The following is a 16574-nucleotide window of genomic DNA, read 5'->3' as shown; positions in this document are numbered from 1 at the left end:
TTTACTGACATCGGTCTGGAGCAAGAAAAAGTTTCCCCAACGGGGTACTTAGCTTTATTGAAGACTTCGGTTTTGAAATTCAATTTTGAAAATCTCAGGAGTCGGCCGACCGGCACTTGCAAACTGCTTTTGCTTCGGGCACCGCGCGGCAAGAAAGACTGAAGAAAATGGCATCGGTTGCAACTTTTATACCCCTGGCGCACTGATGTCAGGGAAGAGGCGACAGCAACTGATGCCGGTCCAAGACTTTGGAACCTGGGCCAACTGCAGGTCGTCTGCCAGCAGGATAACCCAAGTGTAATGACTGCAACAGTGAAACATGATGAACATCCTGCTGTTGGGCCTCTGCCCATTGGTTTTGGGGTAGGTATGGCCAGCCGTTTGGGGTTGATAATGTGTGGAAGTGGAATCTGTATCCTTGGGAAACTGTTCAAAACCCATTTGTCCTGGGTAATGAGTTATCAGTTTTTTGCATGCAGGGCGAGCTTTCCTCCTAAGGGAGCAGGTAGTTGAGCAGGGCTTGGAAGGGTTAAGGTTAAGTCATTGTGCCATTTTTCCGTAGGGGGGTGGCTTACTATTCCCTGCTTTGGAAGTGGGAGCCCCCCACTGTTTAGGTCTGTGAGTAGCCTGAGACTGTACCCTAGGGGGTCTGTTGTTCCGGGGTTTGGACTGAGAAGGTCTAGAAGGGACTGGAAAGGACCAATTCTTTGAGGGCCAATGCCTACTGAATCTGGGAGGCTGCACTTGTAGGAATTCTTTAACAGTTTGCATAGATTTAGCTTTTTCCTCCATCCTTTTGATGACTTCTTCTGCTTTGTTGCCAAAAAGGCAGTCTTGGTTTAAGGGAGCATCCAGTAATTTAGCTCTTACATAATCAGGCAAATTTTATTCCTTATGCCAAGCATGCCTTCTAATTACAGACCCAGTGACAGCAGCCCTGCAAGATGCTTCTAAAGCATCAAAACCACATTGCAATGTATGTTTACCAACTTGTTCTGCAGAATGCATTAAATCCTGTAATTCTTTGTGTTCAGTACAGTCAGGAATCAACATCATTTTCTGTTTAAGTAGCCCCATAACATGCTGCTGATACTTTAACATATGAAACTAGCAATTTAAAGCCCTGATGGCCAAAGTAGCAGAATTGAATACCTTCTTACCCCATCTGTCTAAGGATCTAGCATCTCTATCAGAAGGGGTAGGATGTTTAGCAGCAGTAGCCTTAATGCCTTTTGGTCCTTGGGAAATGGTCTCTGGATCTGCAGAAGGATTCTTGAAGAGGAACTTGTGAGAGTCAGGTACTCTGTATTAACTGTCAGGTTTTCTGGGAGCTAGAGGAAGAGTGTCTGGGGTAAGGCTAGATTCCAAGAAAGCATCATCTACAATGTCAAGAACAGGAGGGATAGCTAAAGGCCTGTGTTGAGGTAGTAGTAAGCATTCCCTAAGTCTCTTCTTGGACTCCCTAAGAGTGTGCAAGGTTTCACTGAAAGAAAAATCCTCTAGAGGGGAGGCAGAGGGAATAGAATCCTCTGCATCAGAATCCTCATAAGTAAATAAGAGCAAATTCTGGTAATCTGAAGGAGCCGAAATATCAGATTCCTAATCAGAAGAATCAGAAAGAAAATCAGTTCTAGGTCTCTTAGAGGGGGCAGGCTGGCTTCCCCTAATTAAGGTAATAAGGTCTTCAGCCATTCTAAGCATTTGGTTTTTAGGCATATGGGCCTGAGTCTGCAGTTAGGTTATTGGTTTTCTAGGTGTGGTGCGAGCTTTTGGCCTGGATGAAAACGATAGCGTCAGTTTAATATGAATGTCTGTAGGCCTGAATACACCCTCAAAAGCCAGTGCCTGCACAGCGGCTATGGACCCATCCAAGGTAGAGACATCCGCAGGATCCATAGTCGAAGAAGCATCTCGCGGCATACCAGACTCCTAATGGGTCTCAGTAGAGGCCTGCGAATCAGACGTACCGGGTATCAGGGGCTCCAAAAATGCCTCACTGAGTACCGGCAGACTGGTGACTAGCTTAACGGAAGTGTCATCGGCAGTCTTGGACCTATGTGGTCTATCACTGTTTTTATCCTTACTTTTTCTAGAATATCGGTAGTCAGATGGCTTGACGAAGCCATTTCAGAGTACACAGAACAAGTACGAAAGTAATTAGCTGCAAAAATAGCCCGATGACGAATAGTTCGGACATTGAGCAAGGCACAAAACTGACAACAAGAGACATCGTGGTCTGGGATTAAACAAGGGATGCAGTAAGAATGAAAATCTCTATGAGGTATTTGCTTTCCACAGGTAAGACAATTGTTAACTTTTACTGACATCGGTTAGAGAAAGAAAAAGGATCCCCAATGGGGTACTTAGCTTTTTTGAAGACTTCGGGTCTGAAACTCGAAAACGAAAATTTCAGGAGTCGGCCGACCAGCACTTGCGAACTGCTTCTGCTTCGGACACCGCACGGCAAGAAAGATGGGTAATGACGTCGGCTGCATGTTTTATACCCCTGACGACCTGACGTCAAGGAAGAAGAGACAGCATCCGACCCAGAAATCCAAAGACTCTGGTATTCAGGCCGGCTGAGGGTTACCTGCAGGCAGATAACACAAATGTGATGACTGCAACAGCGAAACATGAAGAACATCCACATGCTATAAGACAACAGCACTACAGACCCATAATAAATAAAAAGTATGCCATTATGTGTGTGTTACCTATAATTACTGGTGAAATGACAACTTGAGGAAAGAGCTTTAAAATTAAAGAGAGAAGTACCAAAAGAAAACAAATTTAAACTATACCATTTCGTACATATTGAAAAGACTGAGATGCACAGTGGCACAGCAGATAGTGTTGCCGCCTAACAGCAAGAGGGTCCCCACTTTGATTTTCAGCTGGGGTGCCTTTTATGCGGAGTCTGCATGTTCTCCTTGTGTTCGCATGGGTTTCCTCTGGGTGCTTCGGTTTCCTCCCACATTCCAAAGACATGCAGTAAGTGGATTGGACAGTCTAAATTGACCATAGGTGCGAGTGTGTGGTGTAGAAAAACTACCACAGCAGGGCTAGCCACTCAGCGGTGTAAACCTTGGCTCTAGATAGTTGTCACCAATAAAGTGACACCCTCAACCCATGTGGGAAAATGGGGAAAAGGGGTGATGGACGGATGGATGGATATTGAAAAGACTTAAAAAAAGTTTTGCCACTGATTATTACACTTGAGTCTAATGGGCTTCTTCTGGTAATATGAACAACATAAAGGTATCTAAAGTTCTGTTCCCTTGTGCCACAAAATTCTTTGAGAAGTGACAATGAGCATATGGAGCTCCCGACATAATCGCCAACAGAAGGTGTCAGATACAGGAAACTGAATGTAAAGTAATATCTGATTTGCATACCCACAATGCAAATGTCTAGCACTCAGTTTTTAGCCCTAGTTCTAGTCTGTTTTGCATATAAAAGTGCAATTTCAAAACTGGTGTCTCACTGTGTTTGCTTGGAGCACTTTTTGCTTTAATTTTAAAACAACGATGCATGTTAGTCTCATTAATATTGGTAAGGAAATGTCAGTAATACATAATCAGAAGTGGGACTTAATTTTTATTTTAAATGCATAAGTACAGACTGAAACTACATTTACTTAGTGGCTACATTCATTTAAAGTAGTAATAAAGGAGTTCAAAAATGCAGACAGGTATATATGAGGATATTTAAGCCCCATATGTGTGACTAATTTGCAGAAGCTACATATATCATCTCTTCATGAATAAAGGGGATAACATTTAGTTATGTTGTGGGACTAGAGTAAAATAAAAGCATAATTTCAAAGTATTATTGAAGGATAACTGCAGAGAATTTCAAAGTAATATTGAAGGATAACTGCAGAGGAGGTCTGGTAGAAATGATGGGACAAGGACCTAAGCAGAAGATCAATAAAACGATTTGCGACCTTCAAAAGCTTGAACCAGAAACTCAAACTGTGCTTTTATGTATAATAACCCCAGGATTGTAGAATCTTAACGACTTCTCATTACTCTGGGCAAAAATCACCTCAAAGCTAAGAAGTAGCAAAGTTGTAGGAGTATGGCCTCCATGTCAGGGAAGCAGGAATGTAAGGCCATCTCCTACAAAAATGTTTAAATGTAATTACAGTAAATTTCATCATTCACTAATTTGAATTTTATATTTTTCTAGCTTTGAGGGCTGCAGTTTTTGTCTTATTTAATGTCTGCCATCCATCTGATTTAGCAGATGTTGTGGGAGAACACAAAATGTACACTGTAGAACTCCAGGAACAGAAAATAGAAGGTAATGCTGGTAATTTTAAAAAGGTTTTCAACTTCACAGAGTTAAGAAAATGAGCCTGCCTTTCTTGAACTGCTGTTATGTCCTAAGTTGCTTTTTTATTATTGTATTACTGAAGCACCAGTAGGGCAAAAACACTGCTCCTTCTAATCTAATTTATTGCTCATTTGATCAAGGCGGTGCGTATAATATGAAAATAACTAGTGAAAATTAATTTAAAAGATTTCAGCATTCAAGGCATTTATCGATTTAGCCTAGAGTTAAGTTATGGTTTTCGCTCCTTTTCATTTAGTTACAAAACTATGCTGTTCATTTTGATCCCTGAGCTGCAGCTATCCTCAAGGCGCCATAACTCTTGGGTATATCCTGGCATCCCCTCCCTAAGTGATGAATCCCTCTTGACTGCAGGATGAGGTTGAACTTGACCGGGTACCGTTTATTCACAGTGATTACTCTGTGGTTCCAGGTGATGAGATTTTTGGACAGTGAATCTCTTTTTATCTCGTGTGGCGCTTAAGTCTCCGCCTTTTGAGGCTGAGGTTTCTAGTGTGCAGCTGGTGAAGCATATGGCTCAAATATGGTTTGACATATTCACATATGTCAGGGATAGGTCACCCTGAGCTGGAGTTCTTTCAGTCGGGCAGCATAAGACATATTTTTTCACCTTCTTATCCTTTTGAGGAACTTATCCTTTTGGGGATCAATTCTTGGGTGATTTCAGCTGCAGCACATGCTCAGTACTATGTCTAACGTAAGATATGTGTAACCTACTATGCACTGGGTGATGAGTATGGGAATCCCTTACTAGGCGATGACCTATGAGATCTAGATGTGATCCTTTGTTTTCCAAACTACAGGATTTCCTAACTTCAAACTACTTTACTGTCAACAGTGTCAGGCTGATCTCTCTGTTGTCTTTTCCTGTGCTCAGTGGATTGCCACTATTTGGTAGCCTAGGCCACCTATATACTTTCCCAAAGGGTATGACTATGCATTCCATTATGACTATGCATTTTTTGGCTCACTGACAATCCATCCATTGTTCTGGCAGGCTCTATTTGATTCTGTCTTCTGGAGTGCATTCATTCGTCAGTCAAAGTTTGTTGTGTTTCTCTGTGTTAGTTTGCAGTCAGCAAATGTTTGTCAGCACTACACCACCTAGATTGTGTTGTAGGTGGGACACCACTTGTGACCCTGTGGGACAGAGGACTGATTCCGTGGACCTGTTCTGTGTGGTGACAGGCACTTTAGCAAGTCTGCAACCCATCTTGTGATGTATGACCTTACATTCAAGCTGCCAGTTGTTTTTTCATCTACTGAGAGTGGGGTATTGTGTCGGCGATGAGGATTTCATCCGACAAGGGTGGTATGGTGTCCGCCTGGGCCTCACGGCCTTGGTGACTGGCTCAAAAAGTCAACCAAGTTTAAGAGGCAGGATCTGTGTGGACAAAAAACCACTGACCAGATTCCAAAGGGCAGGATCCACAAATTCAAAGCTAAACTGAGTTCCAGTATGAGTCTGTTCCTATATGCGTTCCATGGTTCCATTATGATCCTCTCCATGGCTTTGCAGTAAAGCTGGCTTGGGCGTAATTTGGGGCGTAGATGGAGTGGGGTCACAGCAATCGCACTTATGAAGTGGGAGCAGTCGCAGCTGAGGGGTCCTGCAATGTGACCTGCCTAACCTAGGCTATTATTATCATCTCATTGAGTTCATTTAATTTTCGGGTTCAGGCATCCATCACACGACACACCATCGGTTTTGTTTTTTTAGTGAGGGCAGTTCCTTGACCCAAGTATGTTTGGGGCTACAAGATGTTTGGGGGGATCCTCTGAATAGATATCTCCCTGAACCTTTTGTGAAGTATGTTGGCCAGTATGTTGGCAATGTGTTGGCAATGTGTGTAGGTTTATCATTTCGAACTACTCCTGAACTAATTCTCTGAGTTTCTCCTAGTTTTTAAACATAGCTCTAGAAGGCCTTTTATTATTCTATTCTCTCTTTTTTTTCTCTTTTCATTTTTCTCCTCAAATTTGCCTTTTTATGATGGAGAGCTTAGTTTTTTCTTTTTTTGATCAAAGTTCTTACCTTACCTTTCTAAGGATTTTGCCTATCTTCTGTAGTGTTCTTGTTCCTTGTGAGCTTGCTTGTTTATGGGGTCCACCAGACTGGACGGACGCTTGCCTTTGGAGAGAGTAGTAGTTTTTTGGGGGATTGCCTGATCCATGCAGTCCTGTAGGTGCTGGTAGAAGGCATTTGTAAGTGATTCAGCGGTTTGAGTAATGTTTACCACTGGCCCACCATTTCTCCCTCTGCAGTACCCCATTAACCTTCCCATTACCAGCACTGATGTGAAACAAGTCTGAAAGTCATACAACAAATCCTTTAGCTACCAGATTTTAGAAGGGAGACTCAATTTCATTTATATATATATATATATATATATATATATATATATATATCCTTTGCCACATATGAAGATGAAGAGATACTGAAAAAACATCAAAAGTGAAATCAGCAAAAAAAAAAAAAAAAAAAAAAAAAAGTGAAATCAGCATGTGTTCTGGTGTTTTATCATTATCTCGTATATAATTCTGTAATTTATGCACACAGGAACAGAATAAGGGAGTGTTTTCCAATAATGCAGAACTAAGAAGACTATATGTTTCAGTGTAAAAAAAATTCTAGACAACTTGTGAGAAATACAAAAGCATAATGAAACTAAAATAAGCAGTACATTTGCTCTACGTTTCTAGATTATATACCATTCATCCATATGTATAAAATGGCTTAAAATATTACCCAATGATACTTTAGATCACTCTATAAACAAAGTTAGATGTTTTTCTGTCAGACAGAGTAAACAAATGATAGCTTGTCCAAGGTTTTGAAATGGGCCTTCATAACAGCCAGTAAAATCAATGTTTACTTCAATATTTATTTCCCTGAATTGATGTACCAAATACCTGATAAATATTCATGAGGCTGGTGAGGACATCTCCATGAATATTCATTAATATTCATACACATCCCTGAGTGGTGGGTGGGTTTTGTGCAGGCCTTGCAACTGCACATATGTGAAGGGTTAGGGGTACTAGAATGAAATAATGCTGTAAATTTAGCCAATACTTAGGACACTATTCTATGGCTCTTCCTGAGTGAAAAAAGTCCTGATAACATTAGCTGCACACAGACTTTCAGCTCTGTTCTATAGTTGACTAGTAAGCTACAGGCACATCAGCTTCAAGTACTGTTTATAAAATAAGGCATTTGGAAAACTGCCATCAATTGGGTGGGATAATTATTCAACATTTTCCTTCTTTGGAGTCCCATGTTACTGAAATTATCTCTAGGACACTGTCCTGGTGGTTTCTGTGCCTCATCTATGGAATGCTTGCATGAATAGGGGAAAAATCTGCATTACTCTTAGTACCTTTCTCTAAGGCATTGAAATGTATTTTTGCACAAAGCTCAATGTGTAGGTTTTTAAGTTATTTTAATCTACTGCGTGACTCATTCAGTCATGTATGCTGCATTCCCTATAGGGTTGATAGTCTCTATCTGAAGTTGTCAATGATATAGTATAAGCTTATGTTTGCAATTTCAGTGTTTTATTCTTCTATTACTTGTGTAGTTTTGTATATTCATTATTCTACACGTGATCCCTATAAAGGGATTCTGCTCAATGGTTCTCTACCCACACAATAAAATGTAGTAAATAGTAAGTATATTAACTGTGGAGCTATGAAACCCCTGCTAATATGTAGGGTGGGCACCAAAAGTATGACAGATTACAGACAAGTACAAACTGATAGGAGTGCCATCAACCTAGGTCCCTGCAGACGAAGGGACAGTGCAGTGATGGGTTGACACAAGAAGGGACAGTGCAACTCCTACTACTGCAAGGTTTCACCTGCAGGCCTCAAGGATGAGTGGCTTATCTGCATGGATATACAGAAACATTCAGCACATACCCGGGACTCAAGTACACCAGCTATATTAAAGAAGGGCATTCAGGCATTTCCAGCACTGAGACAAAGGCATCTGACCTGCTAAACTACAACAAGGTTATCCAGCAGTCAACAGCAATGAAACAGGATGGCACCATCACTGTTATTTGCAGAAGAATTCCCAACAGTTACTGAGAGAGGAATACATTCCCACTGATGTATTAGTACAAACCAGTCAGGAATCTGCAATGCTAATGTAGAACTGTGTTGTCAGTTGTACCATATCATAGTGCCCAGCAACCTACAGTACACCAACACAGAAATGTACTGTTTATTTATACCACAGCACAGAATCCGGGAACATACAGCTGTGAGACATAAGGTACAAAAGAACAGCCTGTAACCTACAGCTTCAAGACAAGACTGCGTTACACACTACATCACAGCAGGACATTCAAGGACCTACAGCATCAAGATAAGACTGCATTACATGCTACAGCACAGCAGGACATTCAAGGACCTACAGCATCAAGACAAGACTGCGTTACACACTACATCACAGCAGGACATTCAAGGACCTACAGCATCAAGACAAGACTGCGTTACATGCTACAGCACAGCAGGACATTCAAGGACCTACAGCATCAAGATAAGACTGCATTACATGCTACAGCACAGCAGGACATTCAAGGACCTACAGCATCAAGACAAGACTGCGTTACACACTACATCACAGCAGGACATTCAAGAACCTACAGCATCAAGACAAGACTGCATTACATGCTACAGCACAGCAGGACATTCAAGGACCTACAGCATCAAGACAAGACTGCGTTACACACTACATCACAGCAGGACATTCAAGGACCTACAGCATCAAGACAAGACTGCATTACACACTACATCACAGCAGGACATTCAAGAACCTACAGCATCAAGACAAGACTGCATTACATGCTACAGCACAGCAGGACATTCAAGGACCTACAGCATCAAGACAAGACTGCGTTACACACTACATCACAGCAGGACATTCAAGAACCTACAGCATCAAGACAAGACTGCATTACATGCTACAGCACAGCAGGACATTCAAGGACCTACAGCATCAAGACAAGACTGCGTTACATGCTACAGCACAGCAGGACATTCAAGGACCTACAGCAATGAGATAGGACTGTGCTCTCTCTTTTATATCATATTACAATGGGAAGTTTTGTGGTACCTGAAATGCTGGCTGACAGAAACATACTATGGATTTTGTGCTACATAATTATATAAACTGCAAAGCTTTACTTACCCCATTATTAGATACATGCTGTTCTGCTAAGCCCAGGAATGACTGCAGTGGGGTTTTAGTACCTGAAACACAAACAAAAGCGGACCTTGTGAGAACAGGGTACAAATGTATGTGCTGCACGTATGACATGGAACAAGCATTGATTGATGGGGCCCAGACTATGCTGACAAGGAACAAAACTGATGAAAAAAAGACTAGACTACGACTGGCATCATATCAGCTGAATAAGCAGATGTCAAAACCTGCCATCTGTTACCAGCGTAAGTCAACTATTCATTAAAGTTAACATGGAGGAAAAAGAAAAGTTTGCACACACATACACACTCAGCACTGTACCGACATATACACACTCAGAACTGTACCAGGCATTTGCAATGGGACAGGGGGTCTGTGGATGAAGCAAGACCAATATTCCACCATTCCAAAGACATGCATCTGGAGCATTTCTCCCCGGGCCTCTGCTGAAAACAGGCTCTGTGGAACCTAGTCGGACATTCCCGGTCAACAAATGTTAAATAAATAAATTAAATAAAATATTGTTTATGAGGTTATCAGCTTTAGAAATCAGTTAAGACAAATCATCTTAGCCATGCTTAAGTATTCTGTTTAGAAACTGTAGCTGCATTGAAACAAGACGGCAGCTGTCCTGAGGACATTATAAACCTAGTTTCATATGGTGCCGGGGTTAGGTACAAAAAAAGACAAAACTGAGTGTTCAAACCATCTTTTTTGGTGCATATGACCATTTTGATACGTAGCTTAGCATCATGACAATTTTTCAAAATGGCTTTATTAAATCAATGTCAAATCTTTTTATTGTTATTTATTTTTTATTATTTGTATTTATTAAGTTAACCATTTCAACCATGACCATAAGACAAGAGAACTTTGAATTCATATATAGTTTGTAGATAACAGTATTTAATGAAGAGAAAAGCAGTCTGGATTTACTGCAATTTGCAGATCACACACAAATGTCGGTAACATACAATGCACTCAAATACATTTCAGTTGGCACATAAAATACATTTAACAAACAACGTCATCAGATCGGTTACTTACGATGAGTTTTTTCATTGTAGTACATTGTTGCTGCAGTGATAAGTATATCTAGCCAACATATAGGCATGATTATACAAGTTAATATTTAAGGAAGGTGTTCATTGTGGCCTTTGACAAAAAGACAAGCCACGTTCTACTGTAGAGGACAATCCCCCTATACTTTCTACTACATGAAATCTCTGTCCTATGCAACTTAAAACTAATTTTAATCAGCTCTAAGGTCACTTAAGAAAACAGATGATGTCCCAATCCCAGGCATCTCAACTGATGACTCCATGGCTCAACCAACTCTGAATAGTTGGGGAACTTGTCACAAAACTGCCTGTCTATTATGTGGTTCTGCTCTTTGTATTGCAGGTACGACACTGCTGAACAGTGTGGTCAGAACAAGCTGTTTAACAAGATCCGTGTGAAAAATAAATAAATTATGAATAACCAAGAAAACAACATGAGCTGACAGTTATTTGATGAATATAAATATTACTGAATCACTGTGCCACAATAAATACACTTTGCTCTTATTTTTTTTTCAGGTTGCTTCATCAGTAACCTTTTAATCTACCTTATGACTACACGTTTTACATGTCTGTTTTTCCACCATCACCTCTTTCCATCCTTTAATACGAGTACTATAAGTAACTTGAATTTGTTCAAGCTAAAAAAGGTCTCTAGGTACAGCTCGAGTATTCTAGTGTTACTGTTACAACCTAGGAGAAGAAAAAAAGAGAGTAATTAAATGGTGCATAGATAAGTATGTGAATAGGTTATGAATGTCCTTTACCAGTGCAAGAGACAACAACATCAATATATGCTGTGGTATGTGCAAGGCATTAAGTGTTCCTCCTTCATTTAGTACTCTGTAATGAATTTATCATACTTGTCAACTATTCTTTATTTTACTTAGCCTAATGTTTCCCATAGTCTTCTACACTCTTGCATGTAAGGAAATGACTGTTTTCTTTATGTTTCCAATACTCCTACTTTCATGGAAGCATCTGTACCCCTCTAATCCCCTTCCCTCAGTTTATGCAGGATGAGGCAGGCTTCATTCACCTCAAACTACACCATCCTTTGTAGTTGTCAGGATCTGCATGCTGTGTGTGTCTGACTTCTTGTTCCCTAAGGCATGGCATCTGTCCTGACAATGATAAATGGCAGTATCAACCATGTTATTCAGCAGTGGCCTACAGTTTCAATTCTTTTTGCATCATCATTCCTTTAACAAAAAAAGCATACAGGTAGTAGGATCAAAACTCCCCATGCGTGCAGGGGCACCCAAACTCTGACTGCAGATACCCTTTTAACATCCCAGATTATTCTTAAACTTCAGCTTTTCCCCAAACCCTGCCTGCCAAGCCCACTAAAGTTAATCCCAAGAAATAACACGCATGTTACATACAAAAATGTTACGTTAGTGCATTTACAGTGACAGAATGATCTTAATAACAGTTGGATATTTTATCTATTAGTGTGGAAATAGGCCCACACAGCACATTTTGCAAATGGACCCTTGCAGTTGTTGGCACAGCCCTCCATGCTAAAAGCAGCCCAGCTCGGCGAATATTGAGAAATACATTTTCCATTTTACGTGAAGAAACCTTTCCATTGTCTTGATTTGCTGACATAGAAATCTGAAATATGCAATGAAGCTGTACTAGTCATATAGAGAATATTACTTCATTATATAGTGTTCTTTCAAACTGCTGAAACATATGTGAGGGGAAACTTCACCCTCAAGTCTGAATTAGATTAACTAGGTAATCAAAGAATAAATGAGTGACTCCGAAATTTACATTCATTTAAAAAGATTGCAACTATGATCAGACAGACTTCCTTAATATTCAAAGGAGGTAATTCAACAGACATTACTAATTTTAGACCTATAGCAATCTTATCCCCCCTCTCTAAAATACTAGAAAAACATATTCAAAAACAATTGCTAAACTATCTCTTGCAGGAGGAATTCATGTGCCCACACAACATGCTTTCCATCCTTCCCATAGTATCCCATAATACTAACACTGCAGTTCCATTTTATCTATATACTGTTAATACAGCTAGTGATAATGGCAAACTAATCTCCTCCTTACTTCTAGACTCATCTAAAGCCTTCAACACAGTTTGTCACAGTAAACTTGTACTTCGAATGTCCTTATAAGGTCTCTCTCAGTCCACCCTTTTATGGTTCAAAAGCTACCTATCCAACAGGTATCGCTCAGGAAAATAGCACCCCACCCTCCCTCCATACCTCCCAGTCGCCACCGGTGTACCACAAGGCTCTATCCTTGGTCCCCTCCTCTTTAACATTCTCACCAACACACTCCACTCATCCACACAATAGGCCTCCCTATATAGTACACAATGATTCTACACTTACATGCACACCTACAGAAAATTACTCAGGAAGCTTTAACAGCAACTGAAACAAGGCTTTGTAACTTGCAGCTCATGCTCATCAAAAAAAAAAAAAATCCCCAAATCCCTCTCCCATGAAAAAACAAAGTTTAAGGTCCTCTTGCTTGATAATACAACTACTGAAGTCACCTCTCATAGCAAATTATTAGGAACAATAGTAGATGATAATCTTAAATTCAACCTGCATATACAAAATTGGACAAGAAAAATTCATCAAAAAGGAGGGACGCTTTCTCAGAGATGCAATTAAAACCACACTTGCCATTACTTATCTCCTCCACACACTTCTTTATGGTGCTCCCATCCTCACTAACCTTCAGGCTTCACAAAAAATGTGGACACTGCTGTAACAAAGCTGATAAATTTGCAGCAAGAACACATTTCAGAATCCACCACTGTGTACTACTAAAAACCCTAAATTGGTTAGAACTACCACATCAATTAGCATACACACAGCTTCTTACCACCTATACAATTATCCAGAATCCATCTGCTTGTCTAAATAACATTCTACACAACTATGTGCCTAGTCAGTCATTACAGTCCAATGACTAAAAAACTTCTGTCTGTCTACAAACCTAACAAATTTGCTGGACACTGTCTATACTCGTACCTTATTGCTAAGGCCTGGAACACATAATCTCTATCCATTAGGGCAATATACTGCTTCCCATCCTTCAAACCCATTCTGAAAGACTCCCTAGTCAAAAGCTGCCTCTGCTCTTCCTTAAACTATATCCCTAAACCTGAACAAATACCTGTTCATACCTTACATCTCCTTAGTCTCTTCTTCACTCACTTCCTTACTTCTATCAATATCACTCCCCATCTTTCTTTCTAAACATACCATAAGCCTGTTTTTCTCTGACTTCATACTGCAATTCCTGTTTGTACTATAATAGTGTACCATTAACTTCTCTATAAACTGGCTAAAATTTCTCTATTAAATCATATTAATACAACTTGTATGCCACATTCCAAAGACATGCAGTAGGTGGACTGGGCACTCTAAATTGACCGTAGGTGAGAGTGTGTGTTGTACAAATGAACTATCAAGGCAGGGCTAGCCACCTGGTGGTGTACACCTTGGCTCGAGATGATTGGTACTGCTGAAGTGACAACCAAATTCCAAGTGCAAAATTTGAAAAAGGGTTGAGGATGCATGAATGGATATATCTTGAATCTACTCTTAACCAATGTTTTCATATTATGTTTTTGTATTATTTTTAGAAACTGTAAAACTATTATTCGTAAAATGTTTTGTAATACTTTGAAGCTTTTCCACCTGGGCCTCTGGACCTCCACAGAAAATAGGCTCCTACCCAGTCGGACATTCCCAGTAATCAAATATCAAAAAACAAACTAAATAAATAAATAAAATTTCCATGTTGAAAACAACACTGTTATCAATCCAGTTACAAAACTGGTGAGTGATACTGTCTACTGAACTAACACTGGTACTTTTGTTCTTAAGAATAAGATAACTCCCTCACTATCCACAAACACAAACACATGTTGGTTAGACCCATAACCTAGAACCTAGAATTAGTTAGCTGTATTAAAAAAACAGACCTAAACTTTGCTAGGTGGATCTAATGACAATACACCTAGAACCCACTGGCAGTAGAACTTGTTTAGTGCTGGAATTTCTTGTTCTAACTTCTGGGAAGTCAGACCATTGACTATAGATTAACATTTTGAATAGAATTAACATAATCTTCAATTAAACACTGAATATTCTGTCTGCTAACAATAAATGGAATTATGTGTGATGGCTAGAGTGCATTGGGAAAGGACAGGTCATACTTGCCTTTCACAGGTGTGGTAAGCAGCAACATGTGTGTGTGTGTGTGTGTGTGTGTGTGTGTGTGTGTGTGTATATATATATATATATATATATATATATATATATATATATATATATAAAGACACAAACATGCACATACACACAGGTGTACATATATGTGTGTGTATATTTCACACACACACATATATATATATATATATATATATATATATATACACACACACACACACACACACATGTGTGTGGCACATCTGTAGGGAGGAGTGGAGGTGCATAGCGATATCACAGGACAAAAGGTACAAACCCCAAAAATAGCTGTAAGAAAGCACAAAGGCCTGAGTATACACTGCCACAGGAGGTAGGCACACAGCACAGAAGTGAATTATATGCTTAAAATGATCCATGCATCTATTTTACACCATTCAACACTTCCTCATTTCTGTCAGTAACTTGTTCATGATGCCTAAATAAATATTTATGCTAAACAAACACAGAGTGGCAATAACAAAATACTGCCTAAAAGGCAAAACTATCGTTAATGCCACAAAGTTAGAGAAAGACCAGTATACAAACGAAGTTATATGCAAGACGTTACTGCCCAAGTTACCGTGGTAGTTTGGGAAGCACACGATATAGCTAAGTTCTGTCTCTCACGCAACACTAAGTTAAGTCACCCAAGTGATGGATTAGCAGAAATGAAGCATGATCATTTGTTCTACTCCCAATCCCAGTGCAAGGAAGTATGGAAGAACTCCTACAAAGTAATCTAGTAAAATATATAAAAGCCATAAAATAATGCTGGATTTATACTCTGCTATTATGGTTTATCCACAATGATAAATTCCCAAGGGGACAAATGGTAACCCATTTAGTAGATACAGTGCAATACTTGGGCAAAGTGGCCTACTGCTGTTACACAAGCCATGATTAAAATCATTCACTTTAACAACTCCCGTGCCTGAATAGTTTTTCATTTCCAGGTGCAGTTTAGTTCTGCTAAATGATGTCAATACTTAAAAGAGTGTGTGTGAGTTTTTGAGATACCTTTTTTTACTCAGAATTTTCCTGTTTTACTTTTGTTTAATGCTGAATTTAGAAAGGGTTGCTGTTGGTAGTTGTCTATAGCAATTTTGATTTGACGTTATCGCATTGAAGTAATAACTTTAGCCATGTTAAATGGGTCATTTCTATGCTTTCAAGTGGGATGTCTTTTAGAAGTAGCATGAAAACTCATAAATGAAATGTCACTATGGACTAATCAGTTGTCTTACTTTAATTTCCATTTGTATCATTACATTTTATTACTACAGGCTAAAAAAACAATTCTAGTACTGCATTCATTGGTTCATGAAAAAAGTCATTTTTCCCAAGCATCAGAATTAAGAAACTCAGTAGTTTTCGAAAGAATGGTAGTTGCGAAAGAAGACATCAGTTTGTGTCGAGAATCGGTAGTGTGAAGGACGTCCTCGGAAGATGGTGCCTGCTCAGCGGCTCCGGACCTATCCAAGGTAGAGATGACCACAGGATCCTTAGTCAAAGAAGAGTTTTGCGGCATACTGGACTCCGAAAGGGTCTCGGTAGCAGCCTGCAAATCCAGAGAAGCGGGTATCAGGGGCTGCAAAAGCGCCTCACTGAGGACCGGAGAACTGACGATGAGCTTAACGGAAGCATCATCGGTAGGTTTGGACCTGTGCAGTCTGTCTCTGTCTTTATCTTTACGGTTTTTTTTGGAAGATC

The 16574-nt window shown here is 39.8% G+C and overlaps 1 protein-coding gene across 2 annotated transcripts in view; it reads right to left on the bottom strand.

The window, feature by feature from the left end:
* ANKRD13D (ankyrin repeat domain 13D) overlaps positions 1–16574 on the bottom strand; it is an 860392-nt gene that overhangs the window by 119014 nt on the left and 724804 nt on the right. For both annotated transcript variants that reach the window (XM_044084174.1, XM_044084175.1), the window contains one exon: positions 9554–9615. In XM_044084174.1, coding sequence (XP_043940109.1) covers positions 9554–9615 — 62 coding nt within the window. The remainder of the gene's footprint in view (positions 1–9553; positions 9616–16574) is intronic.

Source organism: Protopterus annectens, chromosome 9.part0 (genome assembly GCF_019279795.1).
Source record: "Protopterus annectens isolate FY-2018-M chromosome 9.part0, PAN1.0, whole genome shotgun sequence".
Lineage (NCBI taxonomy): Eukaryota > Metazoa > Chordata > Ceratodontiformes > Protopteridae > Protopterus > Protopterus annectens.
This window is presented reverse-complemented; position numbering and strand designations above follow the sequence as displayed.